Source organism: Corvus cornix, chromosome 9, assembly GCF_000738735.6.
Source record: "Corvus cornix cornix isolate S_Up_H32 chromosome 9, ASM73873v5, whole genome shotgun sequence".
NCBI classification, from domain to species: domain Eukaryota; kingdom Metazoa; phylum Chordata; class Aves; order Passeriformes; family Corvidae; genus Corvus; species Corvus cornix.
In genome coordinates, this window is record NC_046339.1 from 9,418,182 (window position 1) to 9,437,292 (window position 19,111).

Genomic DNA, 19,111 nt, shown 5'->3' on the forward strand with positions numbered 1-19,111 from the left:
TGACTCATCTCAGACTGGGCTCATTGCAGACATCCCCCTCCTTTTGCGGCACCAAGCCCTTCACTGGCTTACCAGGAAAGCCAAACATGCAAACAGCTCCATCCCCTCCAATACCCCAGTCCCTTCTCCATCCTCTGTCACCATTAGACATGGGACAGCACTTTATTCAAAGTGCTATTTCCTCCCTTGCTGCTCTGCTGATCAGAGGCAATGTGTACCAAAGCATAAATAAGATCCTCACCCCCAGCCAGGCTTTGAGAACAGCAAAAACATAAGAACAAACTCATAAACTTCCAACCACTAAAAAAGCATCAGCAAACTAATGTGACTCCTGTAACTGGCAAGGAATAAACACCAAGGGTGCCAAACTCACATCGACTTCCTCAGCAGACTGTGGCTTGATGAGGGGCTAAAATGATTCCCAAAGGCATTTGTATTCCTCCTGCCTCTTTGCAGGACTGGTATTAAAAATGGAAAGGAAAGAGGACCATAGAGGATCTCTTCACCAGTCAAATCCAGTGAGGAACTGGATGACCAACATGTTACAGCTGTCCATGCAGCAAGCCAGAAACAGACCCAGTCCATCTCCATCACACAGACTTGGGGACACAAAGTCCACCTGCACCTCCTGAGAAGCTGTCAGCTAAACACTGGGAGAAGCTGAAACAGGAGCTAATACTGCCACTGCTTGGGAAGCAGTTCCCTTGAGCTACTGGTGAAGGCTTCATGCTCTGGGCTTATCCACTTAACATCCTTGTTGCATGTCTAGGGGGAGAGAGAGCTGGTAAAGAGTCAGAAGCCTGACCAGAATCAGAAGTTTTTGGGACTTGACCCAGAGGAAGCTGGAGGGAGGGTATTTAGATCTTCCTCTCCAGATTAGAAGCTGGTGTGCCTGCACTGCAGGAGAAGAAAAGGAGAGGGAGTTACTTTCACAAGTGAGCAAGTCCTGTGACTGAGGACGGCAAATGCAGATGGCAAAGAGTTCTGGTAGCAATAAGAACAAGGCACGTGCGTTGCACAAGCAAGTGCAGGTGACAGCTGGCTGCAGGACTGGAGCATTGTCACAGTCCTCTGCTTAAACAGCTCCCCTGCCTGCTTCTTTACAGAAGTGAAATGCAGGGGCCAAACTACAAAGCAGCGCTCTGCTAGACCCAAAGGAAGGAAATGACTGGCCTAAGACAGAGCACAACTACAAACCTCCCATAACCAGGCATCATAGCTGTTTAGGCTCAGGACACAGCGCTCAGCTACCAGCTTTGCCACAGATCCTTCTGCACGAATCTGGGCAAAGACAAACTACTCACAAAATGTGAAAAGGCTTCCCTATCTCCCAGATGCATCAGGGAGATCAGCCAGACCTTCGGTCAACATACACCAAGAATCAAATGAATGCTAAAGTGAACAAGTGCCATTGGACAACAAGCCTAAAACAGCCTCAAAGTCAAGACTCCAGACTCTGACATTAAATCAGCATTTTTAATTTTTTTTCTAAAATGTGCTTTTTTATGAATTGCTGTTCCAATGCCTCCCCCTTAAAAAAAACCCCACATCCTGCCAAACTAGGTGCAAATCACCTGAAGTTAGTTTGTAACAAATACAAAAAACCCCACAAAACAAAGGCTGAAATGCTTTAGATTCACAACAATGTACAAAAAAAAAAAAAAAAGGGGAGGAAAATACAACCTGAAAGTGTTCAAAATTCAGAAAGACTAGTCAAGTCCATTGCTTCAGCAAGGGGATGCTGCTGCGACCCCTGCCAGTGGGTCCTGGGCCACCAGCCTGCCTCGATGACAAACAGGCTCCTCTCCCACTGTTGCCAGCATCCAAGGAAGAGCAAATGCATTACCCTTTGAAGGTAATCAATGGGGGAAACAACTCACAAGCAGCTCTGGGAGGTCACATCACATTCAGGAGGAACAGTTTCTAGCATGCCCCTAACCACCTGTAAGGAGTGTGTGAAAGAGCAGCCTGCTTCCTCCTCATTGTACTGATGCCTCAGAGATGCAGAACAGTGCTTTAAATCTGTGAGAGATTAAAGGGTTTAGTAAGGGCAGTAAACAGACAGTTAAGTAAACAGCCCAGCACTGGAACTCATCTTCACAGAGCGAGGTAGTGTGAATTTCACCCCAGTTTAAAATAGACAGGGGTAGTGGAAAGGCTGAAGACTTCCATGTAAAGCAGTTCCTGGCCTAGAAACCTTCCTGCAATCCCTTTGGGAATGAAAAGATCTGTGTTGATGGCTTCCTCGCTCCCAGCCTGGCTTTGGTAGCCACACTTCAACCCTGGGATTCAGATGCTTGCTATAACTCTCCCATGATCTGATTTAGTACAGCAGCTTCCTCAAGGTTAAGCAGCAATGAAACTAGCTGGGAGGGAGCAAAACGGTCCACAGATATTTTGGTTTTTTCCTGCCCCTTTTGGTTAGTCCCTTTCTTTAAAGTCCCTCTTGACAGGACCAGAACAGCTACACCCTGAAAACTCATAAGGGCTGCACAGTGTAACTTAGCCAGGTGCTGCTAACTGAGAGCTGTATTCAAACAGGGCTTTTACTTGCCAGCCGGGAAGGGACTGGCCCAGAACCCACTGAAAAAGGAGACGCAGGCCCTTTTTGCTCCTCCTGTTGTCATTCCTAACCGAATGACATTTAGATGGGATGTTCTAGTGACGGCTGGAGACCAGCCCTTTGACTTTGGACATCTTCTTTGTGGGCTGCCTTTGTTCTGTGTGTGGAGGGCACTCTCGCTCTACCAGCTGCTGTTCCATCTCCTGTGCCGACGATGAGGCTGTAGCTTTTAATGTTTTCTTTATGTTTGTGACCTGGCCAAGAAGAGAGAGTGAATCAGCACCTGCTTCTTCCTCCCCTCACAGCAGACACTCTGTTCATAAACATACTGAAAAACCCCTGGAGTATATGAGTGGAGATTATAAAAGAGATTCTCCCAGCAGTAACATGCTCTGCATTTGAGTTTAATAAAGGTAATGTTTCATCCTCACTTACAGACAGAGCTGATAGTATTTCCAGTCTGGAATAACTAGGGGTTACTTTTTTGCCTAAGAGACAATGGTACAATATTGTACCACCCTTCTGTCTGGCTGGAGAGACCTACTGCTGCCTTGGTGCAGAAGGGAGCCATCCTACCATTCTGTTGGCCAGAAGCAGGAAGGGCAAAGGAGACAGTGAAAGAAAAATTTACTCTCAGGACAGAACTCAAAAAGAAGAAATGCCATTTGGGCTAGCTGGCTGTCTGAGACACAGGTATTTGCTAAGAAGCAGGAACAGAAATTGGTTTTGTGGGAAGCAGCAGTAATGTTTCTGCTACTCTGGCTGAAAAGGAGAGATACAGCACTAAGCACCATCCTCTGTCCCCTGGAACTCTGTAGGGCTCACCACAAATATACTCAGCAAACCTTAAAAAAACCCCCAAGGTTTGGGAGTCAGGTGTGCCAACTCCAAGCCAAAGGCATCTGGCAAACCAAATGTGCTATGGATGCCGATCAAGCCGCCAAGGAGATGCACACATAAACCCGGCAGGGATGATAACCCCTGAGGCAGCGTCTCGGGAGGCCCATCCCCACCTTCCCAGCGGCCGTAGCCGAGGTTCGGGCGCACGGCCGGGCTGGACCGCGGGCTCGTGCTGCCACCTAACGGCGGGAGCGCGCCAGGGCCGGCCGACCCCGGGGGAGCTGCCGCGGGCACTTTTTGTAAAAGCCATTCAGACTCCAGAGATTTTTGTTAACTCCACTTCCAGGTTTAACAAAGAGAAGTGTTTTTGACTTCCTGCCCGACTTGTATGAAAGGAACAGAATTGCAACGAAGAACTGTAGTAAAAGCACAGTTTTCCTAATTAATCAATACAGGAAACCACAATTAGTGCAGTCACCTAGCCTAAATTTATTTTTAAAAAGTTCCAATCTGCTCAGAGTGGGCAAATTTGATGTTTGTGGTCTCACTAGCACTCAGAAGCAGATGTGTTTTCTTCCTACCCCACGCCTGATTTGCTTGATTGCTAGCCTTCTTCTGAGAGCTGTGACCATCAACCAGGCATTACCAGATTATTTCCTTCAGCAAACAAACGTTTATCCAACAGCATAAAGGCCTGAGATGACTCTGTACCCACCTCCATCTCTACCTGCTGCTGAGTTCGGTGATGGTTCTCTTTGTACTGGTTGGCTCTAAGTACCTGCTGCTCAATTCCTAAAAGCACTGCTTCACAACCATCGCACCTGCAAGATACAAACAATGTCAAACAATGTTTACAAGTTCTCTTTGGAGCAGCTCAATCAGGCAATCTGAAAAGTCACGCTCATCTAAAAGTTTAAGAGATTATTAAAATTATACTTCCTGCTTAGAGTTGCAAAAAGCTGGCAAGAAAAAGCTTTGCTGTGTACTCAATGCATTTCTCAGCATTCTCTAGAGAGTCTGTGTTACTCTTACCATCAAAGACTAAGTGCAGGTTCAATGCACTTTCATCTGCCTTTTCAGTCAGAATTACAGCTTAAACAGGATGCAACACAGTATTTCAATGTAAAATTTTAAAATTAAAGAAAAAAGTAATATTGAGATAATCTTCCTTCCTGTTAAGTGTTCAAATGACAAGAGCACTCAGCACGGAACTCAGAACTGGAGAAGACAAAAAGGGAACTGGCAGTGGCTTCACTGTTACCTTCCAAACAATGCTGCAAGGTCCTGGAAGCTGCCAGAGCCCTCCCACCACGATGGGACTGAGGGATTTAGAGCAGAGAAGCAAAAAACCTGCCCCCACCACAGGACAGCATATTTGCCCAGCAGTTTAATTACTTTTCATGCACTCATTACCACAGCAACTACGAAGCAATTCCCAGGCAACTCAGGACCTGCCATGGGCTCCACAGTCTATGAGGGAATTTCTTTAGGTGGGAAGGGAATCTTACAAAAATATGAGAAACAGCTTCCTGGCAAAAGTACAAGAGATAATACCATAGTCCCACTACAGTTGCAGACAGGCTGCATTTGCAGGAACAAAGAGAAGACAAAGCCACCTGAAATTTCAAACTTGAAGACATCCCATCCAAAGAGCTGTGATTCTCTGGAATTTGCCCACACAGTTCTCAACACAGCGAAAAAGGCTGAAAAGTAACACTTCTGTCTTCATTATCAAGTGTTGCAGTACAAAGGTGGAGCAGTTCCTACCACGGAACCATGAGTCCAGTTTGGCACCTCTTTCTGCAAAAAGTCCTCGACTCCTCACTGGGGTTCTGCCATGTAAAAGCTACAGTGAGAGCAGAAGCTCACAATGTGGTACAGTTTGGCTTGATACATAATACAAATTGAATCCCAGATGGGATCTTGGAAAACTTGCCCAAAAGACTCCTCCTCCAAGTGTCTAGTTATAGCACAAGACTCCTGATTAATGGAACATGGTGAAATTGAGCCAGCACTTGAAACTCTGAGGGGAAAAACAGGACAAGCTATGTACAAGGAACAAGGAGGGTGGAGAGACTGCCTCACCATTCCTGGAGTGTTTTGACAATGTTACTGATGTCCTTCTTCTGAATGTCTCTGCCAATACAAAAATCCACCTCTAACACCTGGTTTCGTTGATCCAACTTCCCTTGGATAATATCTGTATAAACCGCTTCAATAATGAGATCTTCCAGCTCCCTCAGATTCCTCATATCCAGGTCCTTCAGCAACACAGAATAGGGAATGCACTAAAAACAGCAAGACCAAGAGTAAGTTAAGAGTCCTAGAGCCAAAATGAATGGCTAAGTCTCAGAAGGTCAAGACTCAAATGTTTATTGTATCCCACACTTTGACCTGCAGGTGCAGCAGTGACTGATCATGGCAGAACAAATGCTTGCAAGGCTATGAAATATTCTGACACAACTTTGGTAATTCCTGAAGCTTTGGTATAGCACATTCTAGAAGAAAAAAGGTAAATGGGATTGTAGAAGAAATTAAAAGAGTGCTGCTTAATTTTCTCTAGAACAAAACATCAGTGTTTTTAAGAATGATTCTCGATCTCCAGCAGTGAAAAAAGCCATACAAAGTTTCCAGACCTTCCTGACCAATCTGTACATCAGTTCAGACACCGCCCACACTTCACCCATGGAAGTCCATTAAGTTAATATCCCAAATGCACCAGGAGAGAACACTGTACCCTACAGGTACTTTAGCAGTACAGGATTTTTCTGTGAGTACCCATGCAGTCTGATAGAATTTCAGTGCTCTGGAATGGATGCCATTTTCTAAACCAAAAAAAAGAGACAACAGCTGTCACACCCCACGCACTTTACCTTCATTCGGGAAGCCAGGCTTACGATCGTCAAGTGTTTCAGTTTGTTCTTCTGAGTCACTGTTAATTCAGGCAGGTTATCTTTGTTTGCTGTTAATGTCAAAAAGACAGGATTCAGGACTTTACTTGGAAAATCACATAATCTAGGCTGCAGAACTCCAGGCTAGTTATGCTACACTACACCGTGAAAGACTGAACACCTCCAGCTAATGTGGGTGCTGCTGAACAGAGCGCGCTTCTGCTGCACAAATTGGCATACCCAGGGAGAGAAGGGGAAAAGTTAAGAACAACTTGGCAATTCCATTCCTCTCTGCTTCTTTAGTAATTCTGGTTCTGGAATTAGAAGGTAATTCACAACTGGTGCCCTGCCAAAACAGTTGGTCAATGGCTTTGTTTCTACCAAGTAATTTTTATTTCATTAACAAGCTGACAGAAAAAAATCTTCCCCCTTTGCTGATCTGGTTGCAAATACAGCTGGTTTTACTTCTCTGAGGAGCTGCAGAATTTAAAGTGTAAAGTACCAGGCTGAGGAAGAGAGGAGAAATTATTAATCTAGATGGCCACACTGTCACTGTATTATATCCATGTGCCTCATGAATATTTAAAAAGAGAAAGGAAACTGGCAGCTCTCCAAAGCTAAGAAACTCTTTAAAATATCTACTTTAATGGAAATTAGTGTTTCAGGGCCACTCAAGTTCTCCCATCCATCCCACCTCATTCAATACTCTACATTTTGACTGCTTTTCCCCCTTTCTTCACTAGAAAAAAAAGAATGGACCGTGCTGTCACATGCTATGACACAAGAGCCATGGACAGCAAACACATCCTCTAATCGGTCACAGAATTCATGAGGCTCAGGTTGCTTCACAGACACTGGAATTTCCAGTCCTTGCATTTACAGATGCCACTTCTCCTTACAGGAACTAGATAGCTTATCCACCACACAGAGAACCAGCAGTAAGACAGAATTATTTGTCACACTCTGTAATGGTCTGGATGAGGCTGCTACCCACAAATGAAGCATTAAATTGTAGCAGAATGGAAGCATAAGCACCAGAGATAAAAGCACATTTCAACAGATACAAAGATGATTCACACATAGTCTTTCTAAAGCTGTATAAAAGTCATTATTTCGACTTGTATTTTAGCTAAGAAATTATTCATTTTGTTTCTGCAATGCCGTCATGGAATAAAAGGTTATCTCACAAAGCATATACGTTTTATACATAATGCAGAACAATTTTGTCTAAGTTTTCTGCAGTTTCCATAGCTAGTGTCATCTAAATTTCCATAAGGATGTCTGAAATTGCCCTCCACACAGGTAAGTGGCCTGTGCACGTCAGTGAATTCTGCTGCAGACCAGTTCAACCCAGTGCTGCAGTCCCATCCAAACCAGTAACACACTATAGTCTCCAGCCCTTGCTTTCATTTTTAGCAACTAAAAAGCAGACATGACCCAGACGCCCTATGGACAATTCTCCTCCCAAGAGAGTTCTGTTCCTGGATACTTTCACCCAGCCATACCACACCAGGCATCCAAGAAAGCCAAGAATTGCCTCTGACAATCTTAAAGGGTGACCCAGTCCCACACTCTGCAAATGGGCAGCAGTCTCTTACCTACATAGTCCCGGTACGTTCCATATGCAAACAGGTTCAGCAGCTGGAAATAAGCAGCATTAGACCCCTCAGCAAGCTGGATGGGGAGAAAAGAAATGTCACATAACATGGTCAACACAACCCTGATAGGCAACTTCTCCAGAGAATGGTTTATGTCGGCACAGGACAAGCAGTACCCAGAAAAGCAATTATCCAAGCTGGACCCCTTCTAAGGCCTCAGGAGCAGCAAATTTCAGCAGCTTTAGATCTAGTCAAGATGATCCAGCCATTTCTGTGCACTGGAATTTAACTCCAGTTTGGACTGTCAAGTGCTTTGTGGCATCTTGGGAGGTAAAAGGAAAAAGCAAATTTTAACTTCAGCTGACAACCTACAGGGCCAGCTCCTCTCATCAGGTGATAAGCAAGCAGGCAATAGTGATGGCTTGTTAAGCATCCTGTGAAAGCTAGGACAGTTTACCTGCAGAGGCACCACATCTTCAAAGCAAAGCAAGCTGGGACACTGTAACTTGAGTGCATTTAAGGTAACAGCTCTTCTCTTGCCTGCAAACACTTCACTGGAATACCGGCAGCACCAAGCAGTGATTTTTATTGATTGGGTTTTTAATACCATTAGCTGCACACAAATCCAGGAAAAAAACAGTACTTGTGATTTGATGCTGAATAACCCTTGAGGCACTTTTAGGCATATTTAAGAGCCTGTCTGGAAAGCCAAACTTGCTGTACACTGTGTTACTCCAGCTGCAGAGATAATCAACTTAGATTCCTTCATTGTAGTAGAGGCCGGGGCTGGCAATGCATTCTCAGCAAAAGCTCTGAAACTTACTTTCCACCTCGGTTTGAAATTGTCTGGATTTGGTTGCCACCCAGGCCTGATACACTAGACATCTGTTCACAAAGACTTTTGGAGAGCATTGAAGTTCTGCTTTCCAGGACAGTAAAGGAGTAGAAAAGGATTTTTCCCTTGTTGGCTGGCAAAATGCCTTCTTAAAACTGCTACTGTGCTGCTGCCAGGTTTTTGCTGTGTTAGCAATTGCCTTAAGGCAGCAAAGCTTTATGTAGGTATTCTTTAACACCTAACATATATAGGCAAAAGCAAGGTCAGTCACTTATACAAAAACATCTCTCAACCTAGGTAAGTTGCACTGGGCCCTCCTGGCAACAATTTCACTCACAGGCTGCCTGTGGAAACTTCTGAGGATCCCTTATACTGGTAGTGCAGAAAGGGCATTAGAACAAAAACTCAGCTCTTACCTCTTGCACATTTGTTAACTCCAACAGCTCTCCGAAGACATAAACCCCAGGAGCTTCCAGCACTTGATTTATGAGAGCAGTCAGAGCTGAGCCACTTGTACCTTTGGCTAGTAAAATAAACTGCTCAAGAAGATTGCAGGACGGCTTCTGTTCTCCTGCCATTCTAGGTTTTCAATCTGTCAGTAAAATAACATAATATTAACACATCCTTTCTCCTCTGCCGAGTTCTGCCTGGCAGTGGACCAGACGGTGCTCAGCATAGCAACATTTTGGTGTCAGCAGAGCCAGGCTTTTCTTCAACATTCAGGGGACAAGCCAGAAACCCAGCAGGTTCAACTGCTGATTTAGCTGAGGAGCAAAAATTATTCACACAGTATCCGAACAAAATTTCTGTCTGATCAGTTCCCTAAAAGGATCTGCTCTTGCAGATCCTTTCTTGTAGGACAAGAGTTTAGATTTCTTGCTGTTTTCAGATTTTTCCTTCTAGTGATGCTGCCAAATAATGCCAACTCTAAAGATTCTTATTGATACACTTGATTGACTTCCTCCTTCCTCATTACAAAGCTCCAAACCAGCAACTAACATAATTCCCTGTGAAGCACTGATCCACACTGCATGCTCACACATCCCACCTGTTCCTTTGACTATTGATACAGTGTGTGTCCATAATTCCCACCGCTTTCTGAACCCAAAAGGCAAAAAGAACTGTGTCCTGGAAGCAGCTCCCCAGTCTGCACTGTACAGTTCAAGTGTTTTGGGTTAACTGGAAAGCTTAAGTGATAAAAATACCCTTTCTACAAAGGCTCTATTTAAGTCCCTGTAAAGAGAGGTCTTTGTCTTCAGCTGCTGCCTGACATTTCTGGTGTGCATGTTGTCTCCCAGCACCAACATGTTGCTTTTGAAATGTAAACCACTATTTATTAACAAGTTCCACAAAATGAGCTGTTTGTTTACAAACAACTAAGACAAAACTTTCCAATCATGTTATTCAGAAACCAAACAAAGAACTTACCAGATAAGGGAGGTTTGTTTGTATGGGATAATTATCAAGCAGAGGGCATAACCTTTACTCTGGTCATGAAAACCAAACACCAGAGAACCCAAGAGCAGAGAACCTGTCTGGTTCTGTGTGACCACTGGGCCCACATTCACCCTTGTGGGGGAGCACAGTCATACAGGGGTTTCACTGTTTCACCAGCCCTAACCAAATTAAGGCTTGTGAAGGCACCACAGACAGCTTCCTGTATTAGTCACCTTCTAAAAATACCCTTTACTCTGTTCTCTTACACCTGCAGGTACAAATGGTCTCAACTGCAGTGGGCAACCTTTAACACTCTCCACCAGAGATATCTCAGCCCCCAAAGTCTCTTTGGGGTTCTTTCCATCAGAGGCACACGTGCAGCCTGGCTGAACAGCACCTCAGTTCTGACCGGGAAATCCCTGCAATACAGGAACATTCCGTGTGGCTGCCTAACACATCAGTGCTGCTCCCTCTGCTCACAAGGAAGAAACACACAGAGAGGACAATTTCCTCAGGACAGAATATGAATTGACTGTGCTGGGAATGAGATTCAGATTTCACAGTTCTATTGTCCTCCCTCACAGGTAATCAAACCACACGCTGATGTATGAGATTACAAAAGACTGGCTCGCAGTATCCATGCCCCGGCTGGAAAGGAATGCCAATTCTCTTCCCCTTTCCAAGTAAACCTTCGGACAACTGCGGTGCTATTGCAACCTGTGTGCACACCCGTGTCACCAGGAATACCTCGCTAGTTCCACAACCGACTTACCCTGGTGAGAAGTGACTGAAATACAGCAGACACTCCAACGTAGCTTGTCTAAAGGTAACAACAGCCCAAGTAGGGGAACAAACGGGGCTTCGCTCCCGGTCAGGCCTCGCTAAGGTACCTCAGGGAGTTTCGGGGCGGGAAGCGGCCCACACACCCCGCAGCAGGAAGGCGGGGGTTTCCCGGCCCTCCCGTTCCCCCCAGACCCCTGGCAGAACCCTCGGCCCCACCGACCGGGCCGAGCCCTGCAGCAGGAGGTGATTTGCCGGGGGTGCCTCACCGCCGCCCTTGTCCCCGGGAGGCTTCTCCCAGCCCCGGCATTACCTCTCCGCTCCCGGCCTCCCGTCCCGCCGCTCCCGGCGCCGAACCCGCCGCGCCTCAGGCCGCCATGATGGCGGCGCCGGTGTCCGCGCGCGGCTCCTTCCCCCCCGGAACGCAAGGACCGCGCCGAACGTTCCGCCCGGTCCCGCGGCCACCAGGACCGGGAGCCGCCACCCGGCATCCCCGGGATACCGGGATGGGGACGACGGGCTTGGTGTGCAGCTATAGAGCCATGCTCCAGCAGCCCATGGAGCAAGCTTCATTTGCTGGTGCTGCAACAGCTGCTCCGCTGGGTCCCGAGCAGCTGTTCCAGCATAAACAAATAAAATTCCTGCCTCCCTTTTTGGGGATATGAGGTCCTGTGGCCTCTTCACGTAAGTTTGCATCCCAAAATAACCCGTGCAAAGGGCCGCTGTTGTTATCAGAAGTGGAGCCATTATTAGATTGAATGGTTGCACGGGGCACTGGAACAGACTCTCCAGGGAAGTGATCACAGCCCCAAGCCTGGCAGAGCAGGAGTGTTTGGACAACGCTCTCAGGCACATGGTGGGATTCTTGGGGATGTCCTGTGCAAGGACGGGAGTCAGGCTCGATTATCCTTGTGAGTCCCTTCACACGCAGGATATTCTATGATTCTACCAGCTGAGCCTCTCGGGCCAATCCTCCTGGGAAATACCAAGAGATGGGGTGAAGACCGTGGGGTGATAGAAGTGATTTTAAACTCCATAGAAAAATGGCCCATACAAATGATATACCAAAGGGCAGAGCTCTGGCTGTGACATGGGGGAGCTGGGACAGAGCTGGAAGGGTTAAGATCCCCCCCAGGGCATAGATCAGGAGCCAAAAGACAACTGAAGGGGTATCACAACAAGGGTGGAAACAAGAGGGAATTGGGGGTTTTTAACCTCCCCAAGGTGTGTAGGCTCATCCATGCCATATTGTGAATAAAATGTTCCTCTGTTAAAAATCCTTCAGCTGAGAGCAAAGTGCTTCTGACTTTCAGTCAGCAAGTCCCTGAAGATCAAATCATGGACCAGCACAGTCAGGAGGGGGGAGCTTTCAAGGAATGAACATCAGAAACTATTAGGGAAACTGATGGGGCTTAGCCTGTGTCTCAGAGCCATCTACAGCAGGTCCCTAGGGTCCCATCATCCATCAGAGAAGGGGTGTCAGACAAGTGCAGAGATGCAGGTGTTGGAATGCTGTTGTGACGCTCTGGGCTTCAAAGCAAATTGGATGTAAAAAACCAGGCCCTGCACAACACGGGAACTGAGCCAGGGCTATAACAAGCCAGTCAGTAATTTACTTAAGCCACACTTAGCTCTCATCTGCACAGGGAGGGAGAATTACCTCTTTAATCACATCCTAACCAGGCCCTTCCTCACAGTTCCTGTTGTCCTGCAGATATGCTGGAACAGTTGCCTTGGACAAGCAGAGCGTGGCCTCCTTTTTCCCAACAGTCACTAAAGCTCAAATGCCAGGCTGAAATAGAAATAGAAATATATGATTGTGAGCTATTTTCCATGGATTGGTTTTGCAACCTTTTGCTAGAGCCTGTGGGTAAAAATCAGCTGTTAGCCCCATGTAGGTCAGCCAGGAGTGCCTGTCCTGATACCTCCCAACTGTTGACAGCCAGCCTGGCTGGCTGACCTGGACTCTGGAGGACAGCATCAGCTAAGCTCAGCTTTTGGGATGGATTTTTTTTTTTTTTTAAGAGGAAAAATATGTGGATGTCCAGCTGTCTCATTCCCTTTTAAACAGCTATTGCAACCTCCTGCTCCACCCACGCAGCTCTCTGTGTGCCAGGAGATGTTAATCCATTTTATCTTTTAATGTTGGCATTATCTCTTGACTCGCCCCATCTCTTCCCCTTGTGATTCTGCAGTCCAGGTCCCTTTTAGGCAGCAGATAATTCACCTTATTTCCCCTTCTTTCCCTGCATTGCCAGAGTAATGTCCCCAAGCAGTGGGGTCCTGGACCCCCAGACTTTGAGGACACCTGGCCTCACCAAGGAGAGGGCCAACAGTGAAAATACTTTTGTGTTTCTTATCTTTTTCCTTATCTTTCATTACTCACCTGTGTGTGCTTCCACCATGCTTCATCCATTCATGCTCCTTCCTTCCAGCCTTCTGACCCCTGCAGCTGCCAGCACACACCTCCAGAGCATGGTGAGGGGAGCTCCCAGGCCCTACTGAAAAGTTTCCAAACTCTTTCTTTCCCAGGATGCAGGGACTAAGCTGCTTGCTGGACCCTCATCTCAGCCCCACAAGGAGTGATGTCTGGGTGGTTGTAGATGTGAAGTTGTACAACCTCTTCTATCAGGCGTGGGGTGGGAGGAAGCTCCAGTTTATTAAACTATCTCCCAGTTATGCTGCTCTGCAGAAACACCAGGTCCTTTACCTGCACCTTGAGAGAACAGCTGCTGGAGAAGCAGAAAGCAGGCTGGAGGCATCTTCTCACCTGCAGTGGCAGCTCAGAAACTGCCACACCTGCCAGAGATGTGAAGGAAAAGTTTTCAGTTCCAGGTGGCACCAAGGGATAGAGGGATTTGCAGCAACTTTCTTGCAAGCAGATTTTTAAGATGATGTGCTCAAGAGTGCTGTTTGTGTTAATGCAGGCCAGGGATGTTGAGTAATCCCAGGGTTTTTGTCACTCTGAGTTGTGCTGTCACATGTTCCACTGCTGCTTGGCCCTGCACTAGTCACAAGAGCTTCACACTTCAGCCATGAGCTCTTTTGTGATTTTCAAGCTCATGAATGAGAGGCCTGGGCTTCCCTGCACAGCAAGGTGAATTTGAGAATTTTGAGACTTGGCCAGGAAATACAAAGGCTCCAACTCAAAGCTCCACAAACATCCCTGCCCCTGTGCTAGAGAAGCCCCTCAAAGCTGCAAGAGTTCCTTGCCATGAGATCCATTTGGTTTCTGGCTCCTTCATCTCTGAGGAGCCTGAACAGAGGCAGGATTGAGTTCCTTATGACTTCTGTAAACCAGTATGTCCTACTTCCTCCTGACAGGCTCATCCCCTACATATGACCATTTGTTTCTGCCTTTTTCAGGTCTGCTTTTGTCTTGCTCTCCTTTTCTCCTCGTCAGTCTTTTCTCCTTGGTGATCTTTAGTCCCTCCTCCTTAGACAGCATGCAATTTCACAGCCTAGCTAAAATCCAGGATGGACTCTTAATAAAACATAGATATATATTTGCACAGCTCACCCCTGGCACTTTTCCCAGACTCAAAACGACCCCTTCATACACTTAAACTGATGGTGGGAAATTGAGCATGGATCACATACATCAGGGAAATAAATGCTGCCTATTTTTATTATTAAGATCTCTTATTGGTGATACTGGCAGTGGCCTTGTCCTTATACATTAAATGCACCCTTTATTAATGCTCACATTCTCCACTTCTGTACAGTGGCTGATTTGGAGGCAAGTGGAGCCATGAGTGAGTGTATTGATGGCACCCTGACTGTTCACTGGTCCTCTTTTGAGGACTGGGTTACAACTGCTGCCTTTATTTTTACCACGACTTAATGCTTTTTAATCAGTTGCACTCAGATTGTTAACAGAGGGGTTAATTTGCTCAGGTTAAAGAGCAGCCTGGCTCCTGGGATGTGCTAACAAACCTGACTTTCCCCCCACAGTCAACTCTGCTACACAAACATAAAGGCCGTGAAGATGATTAGAGGGCTAGAGCACCCCTCCTATGAGGAAAGGCTGAAAGAATTTGCATTGTTCAGTCTGAAGAAGAGAAGGTTCCAGGGTGACCCTACTCAGGCCTTTCAGTACCTGAAGGTGTCCTACAAGAATGCTGGAGAGGGACTTTTTAAAAGGGCACCTAATGATAGAACAAGGGGAATGGCTTCAAAATGACAGAAGGCAGATTTAGATTAGATATAAGGATGAAACTATTTACTGTGAGTGTGCTGAGGCACTGACAAAGGTTGCCTAGCGAAGCTGCGGATGCCCCATCCCTGCATGTGTTCGAGGCCAGTCTGGATGGTCTTTAAGTCCCTTTCAACTCAAACTGCTCTGTGATTCAAATTTTTGCAGCACAAAGAAGGCTGCCTTTGTTCCAGGGGGGTAGCACGCTATTTATTTTAAACCTTCTCCACAATGCTGGTCCTGTTGGCTCCGGCCTCGGTACACGCAGAATCACAGAATTGTCAGGTTTGGGACGGACCTCTGGCGTTCATCCAGTCCAACCCCCTGCCAAGGCAGGGTCACCTGGAGCAGATGACACACGAACCGGTCCAGGTGGGTTTTGAAGGTCTCCAGCAGAAGCTGCTCTGGCTCTGCGCACCCGGATCCCCGGCACCACCCGAGTTCAAGGCTGGAGCTCCGCCGAGCAGCCCCAAAGACGAAACCGTAGGACCCCCACTGCCTGGGGAGAAGCGCTAGCCGAGCTCCAGCGGCTCGGGGATGCTCGGCCGCCGCTGGCCAGGCCCGTGGCGGCTCCTCGTTCCCTCGACTGCTCCCCGCTGAGGCCTCCCGGGCCCGGGGACCGTCCGCTCCCCCTGCCCGGCCACCCTGCGGCGCCTCCATCGCGGCCACGTCAGGCCCAACCGAAGACTCTGGGCGACTGCTGCGCACCCACCCTTGAATGAGGGAGAGCGCTGTCTGATTGGTCATTGGCGCTGTCATTCATACGCCAGAAAGCGGGGCGAGGAGGGAACAGCAGCGGCTGATTGGTCGGCGCGGCGGCGGGCGGCCGCTGGGGTTGGTTGCGCCGGGCAGTGGCGGGTGCGCGGGAGGGAGGGGCGGGGGGTCCTGAGGCTCCGCTGTCACCGCCGCGCTCCCGCCAGGCCCGGCCCAGCCCCGTCCGCCCGCCCGCGGCGCGGCAGGACCATGTCGGCCACGGACGAGCGGGCCAAGGAGATCCTCCGCGGCTTCAAGCTGTATCCTCCGTGCGGGGGCTGTGAGGCGGCGCGGGGGGCGCGGGGATCGCCGCCCCACTGTGGCGAGGCCCCCGGGGCGGGAGGGGGGGTTGCCATGGCAACGCGGTTCTCAATGGCGTCCGCACTCCGGCGGTGGCGGGAGGGTCCCGTAGGGCTGGGACCGGCTCTGAGCCGACTGGGGCGGGGGGACAGGGAAGGAGCCCCCGTGACGCCGGGGCCGGGGTCCCGTCTCTGCCCTGTGGGGTGCCGTGGGTGGGGGGGTCCCGGCGGCCAAAGTCCCCAGCAGGGTGGCGGCGGCCACCGCCCCTCCGGCCCCTGCCCGGCGCTGAGAGGGGCTGGGCCGGGGGCGGCGGCCCTGGGCAGTGGGAGCTCCCCGCCCGCAGCGGGGACAGCTTACAGAGGGCAGGTGAAGTAGCTCTGCGCTAGGAGGATCTCTTTCCCTCCGGCCTGCGCTTAAGCACCTCTGCTTGGAAAGGAAATACCTGGTCGTCAGGTCCAGGAGCAACTAAACACCTTGTTCCTTGTCATACCGTGAGGTACTGGCACATGTGTTGGTCGTGCAGTGTCTTTTATTGCTGACGTATTCTGCGTGTAAATGCCTTTTTGTGCAGTTCGTTTAAAAACTTTTCATGTTGTGGCTTTGAAAAAGCATTCTGATTTTATGCCTGGGGTACCTGGATGTGAATTTAAAGCTGATGAAATTAGATAGATCTGAGCTTGGAAGAGAGGCAAGAGCCTTTGTGCACCTTCCAACGCAGGATTTCAGCAGAGTAGAGAAAGGCTCAACCTAAAGGCCCATGTTCAGACTGAGTGTGAGAAATAGAGTAGCTTTATTTTACATGTGGTATATTTTACTGTGGTAAATTCTTCTAAGCTTACAAGGCAAATGTAAGCTTGCTATCTTGACCTTTAGACATGAGAATATTGTTGTGAGTTGGTTTGTATTTCTTTTTTACAATAAAAAGGACTGAAGTGAAGGCAATATCCTTTAGATCTGAACCTATGATTTCTAAACAGGGTGGTGGGCTTTTTTTGTTCAGTGAGATGTACATAATCTCTATGCCAGCTGTAGCAGAATCTGATTTTCTAGGTTGGATTTAGATAGATAGCTGTTATCAAACTATAAGCAGATGCTTTTCTTAACTTTTTATAGAATCACTGCAGTCTCCCCCAGCTGTTAGTTCTGCATCTGGTTCCTTTGCTTCTGCGCTGGCACTATTGACAGTTCTTTGTATTTATGAAGATGTAGTATGTTAGCTGTCAAAACATAAATTAAAACCCTTTTGTGCAGGCAATTAGAACAAGCTTCTGACAAGACCAGACTAAGCTGTTGGTAGAAGTGAGGAGTGCCTTGAAAGTTAAGCCTAGGGAACAAACTTTTAAGTGCTTTTTGCATGTGTTTCTACATAGTCTTTGCTGGATAGCAGAATTTACATAAAGGCCTTTGTCCAACTTTGAATGAAACAATACTTTTTTGTTGTTTGCTGTCTTAAAGAGAAAATACTTTTTGCTCTTTGAGAGGAAGGATGTCAGACAACAAACTTCTATGATCTCAAGCAGTTATAACATGGACAAGAAGCTTTATTAGAAGTACTCTGCAGTCTGTGTTGAAGTGTCTCAAGTCTAGTCATCCTTTGCTTGTCCTTGCAAAAAAAAAAAAAAGAAATTTTACTTCTGACAGGACAGTTTAAGGCAAAATCTGGACTGCACTTCTCCGAAAACATTGTAGAGTAGTTTGATAGTTACCATGTAGTACAAAGTCTGACAAACAGGAAAGTTTGCAGAAGCATTTAATAACTGAAACTTTTAGCAAGCTGAAATAGTTGGAAAACATCTATTGCCCTTAGTAAACCAGAAGAGTGGCTGAACAGACATTCCTCATTTATGAGGAAGCCTTGAGACACCACACCATCCCCACAGGAAACTGCTCATGCCCAGCTGTGACCACGCTCCCTGTAAGGGAGACATCAGCTCAGACTTCCCATCCCTTGTGGAAGGGCTGGCATTTGTTCCAGAGAGAATTACAGTTCAGAGGTGCTTTATCTTCCACCCACCCTATTGCTACATGTACTCAATTAATAGAAAGGAATAGAGAAACATGTTGTGAAAAACTGTTCAGTTTATACTTTTAGTACTTGAAACCTTTCTCCTCTGCTCCCATGAGGGAGGGAGTTCAACTCCAACTTAAGCACATCCTGCAAACTTGGCACTTCAAACTGAGCTTGCTTTTAGCACAGGAGAGGAGCATGGCATTGCACTCAGGGGCTGTGTGCAGGGGATTCCTTGGGAGGCAAGAACAGTTGCTAGGGCCAAAAGCATCACTGAGGAAGCAGGCTTCCAAAATAATTGCTAACTTTAACCCAACAGCAGGCACTCTAGCTGGAAGTCCACTTCACGTTGAGTAATCAGAGTTTCCTCAAACAATTCTGTTTACTTGTGGTTCCTGAGAAGGGGTTAATTACAAGCTTTCCTACTCATTGGGGCATGCTGGATGATTCGGGCATGTGGGAATTAAATTATAGCCTAAATCCACGCTCTAATTTCGATGCAAAGATAGGTTTTCCTTCCTCTATGACAGTAGTGCAGAAACATGTTGTGACTAATGTCCCAAAATTCAAGCCATAAACATTTTTTCCCTCTTCTCATGGATTTTGCTATTTTAAAAATATTAAAACCAAGGGAAATATATTTGATGCTTGCAGGCAAGTGAGAATATTATACTTTATTACACTTGTCCTAAGAATTTTTATGGCACCAGTTAAAATTGACCACTAACAGTCCAGTAAATATGGTGCAGAAAAATTTTGAAAGCAGACAGCAAACACTTAGAGCTTGTCACTTGTTCAGGGACAATATCTGCTAACAGACCTTGTAAGTGTGTTTATCAACAAACTATCCTAAAGGCACTTGCTTGAACAGCAGTTGTTACGCCCCACACAATATCTACAGGTAGTTTAGT

At 47.2% G+C, this 19,111-nt stretch overlaps 2 protein-coding genes across 4 annotated transcripts in view; one reads left to right on the forward strand and one right to left on the reverse strand.

Moving 5' to 3' along the window:
• Positions 1-1,457: 1,457 nt before the first annotated feature.
• On the reverse strand, positions 1,458-11,360 carry COPS7B (COP9 signalosome subunit 7B). The gene is made up of 7 exons (XM_010397242.3): positions 11,258-11,360; positions 9,144-9,319; positions 7,893-7,968; positions 6,277-6,365; positions 5,489-5,691; positions 4,119-4,224; positions 1,458-2,817 (listed from the first exon to the last, which is right to left on the reverse strand). Exons 2-7 carry the CDS (start codon positions 9,303-9,305, stop codon positions 2,659-2,661), a joined length of 795 nt encoding a protein of 264 aa, XP_010395544.1. The 5' UTR covers positions 9,306-9,319; positions 11,258-11,360; the 3' UTR covers positions 1,458-2,658.
• A 4,644-nt stretch (positions 11,361-16,004) lies between these two features.
• Positions 16,005-19,111, forward strand: part of PDE6D (phosphodiesterase 6D) — a 34,857-nt gene continuing 31,750 nt past the window's right edge. The window contains exon 1 of one of the 3 annotated variants that reach the window (XM_039557299.1): positions 16,005-16,152. In XM_039557299.1, coding sequence (XP_039413233.1) covers positions 16,103-16,152 — 50 coding nt within the window. In that variant the 5' untranslated portion in view covers positions 16,005-16,102. Of the gene's footprint in view, positions 16,153-16,589; positions 16,689-19,111 lie in introns of those variants that run through there. The other 2 variants (XM_039557300.1, XM_010397240.4) reach the window with 2 other exon arrangements.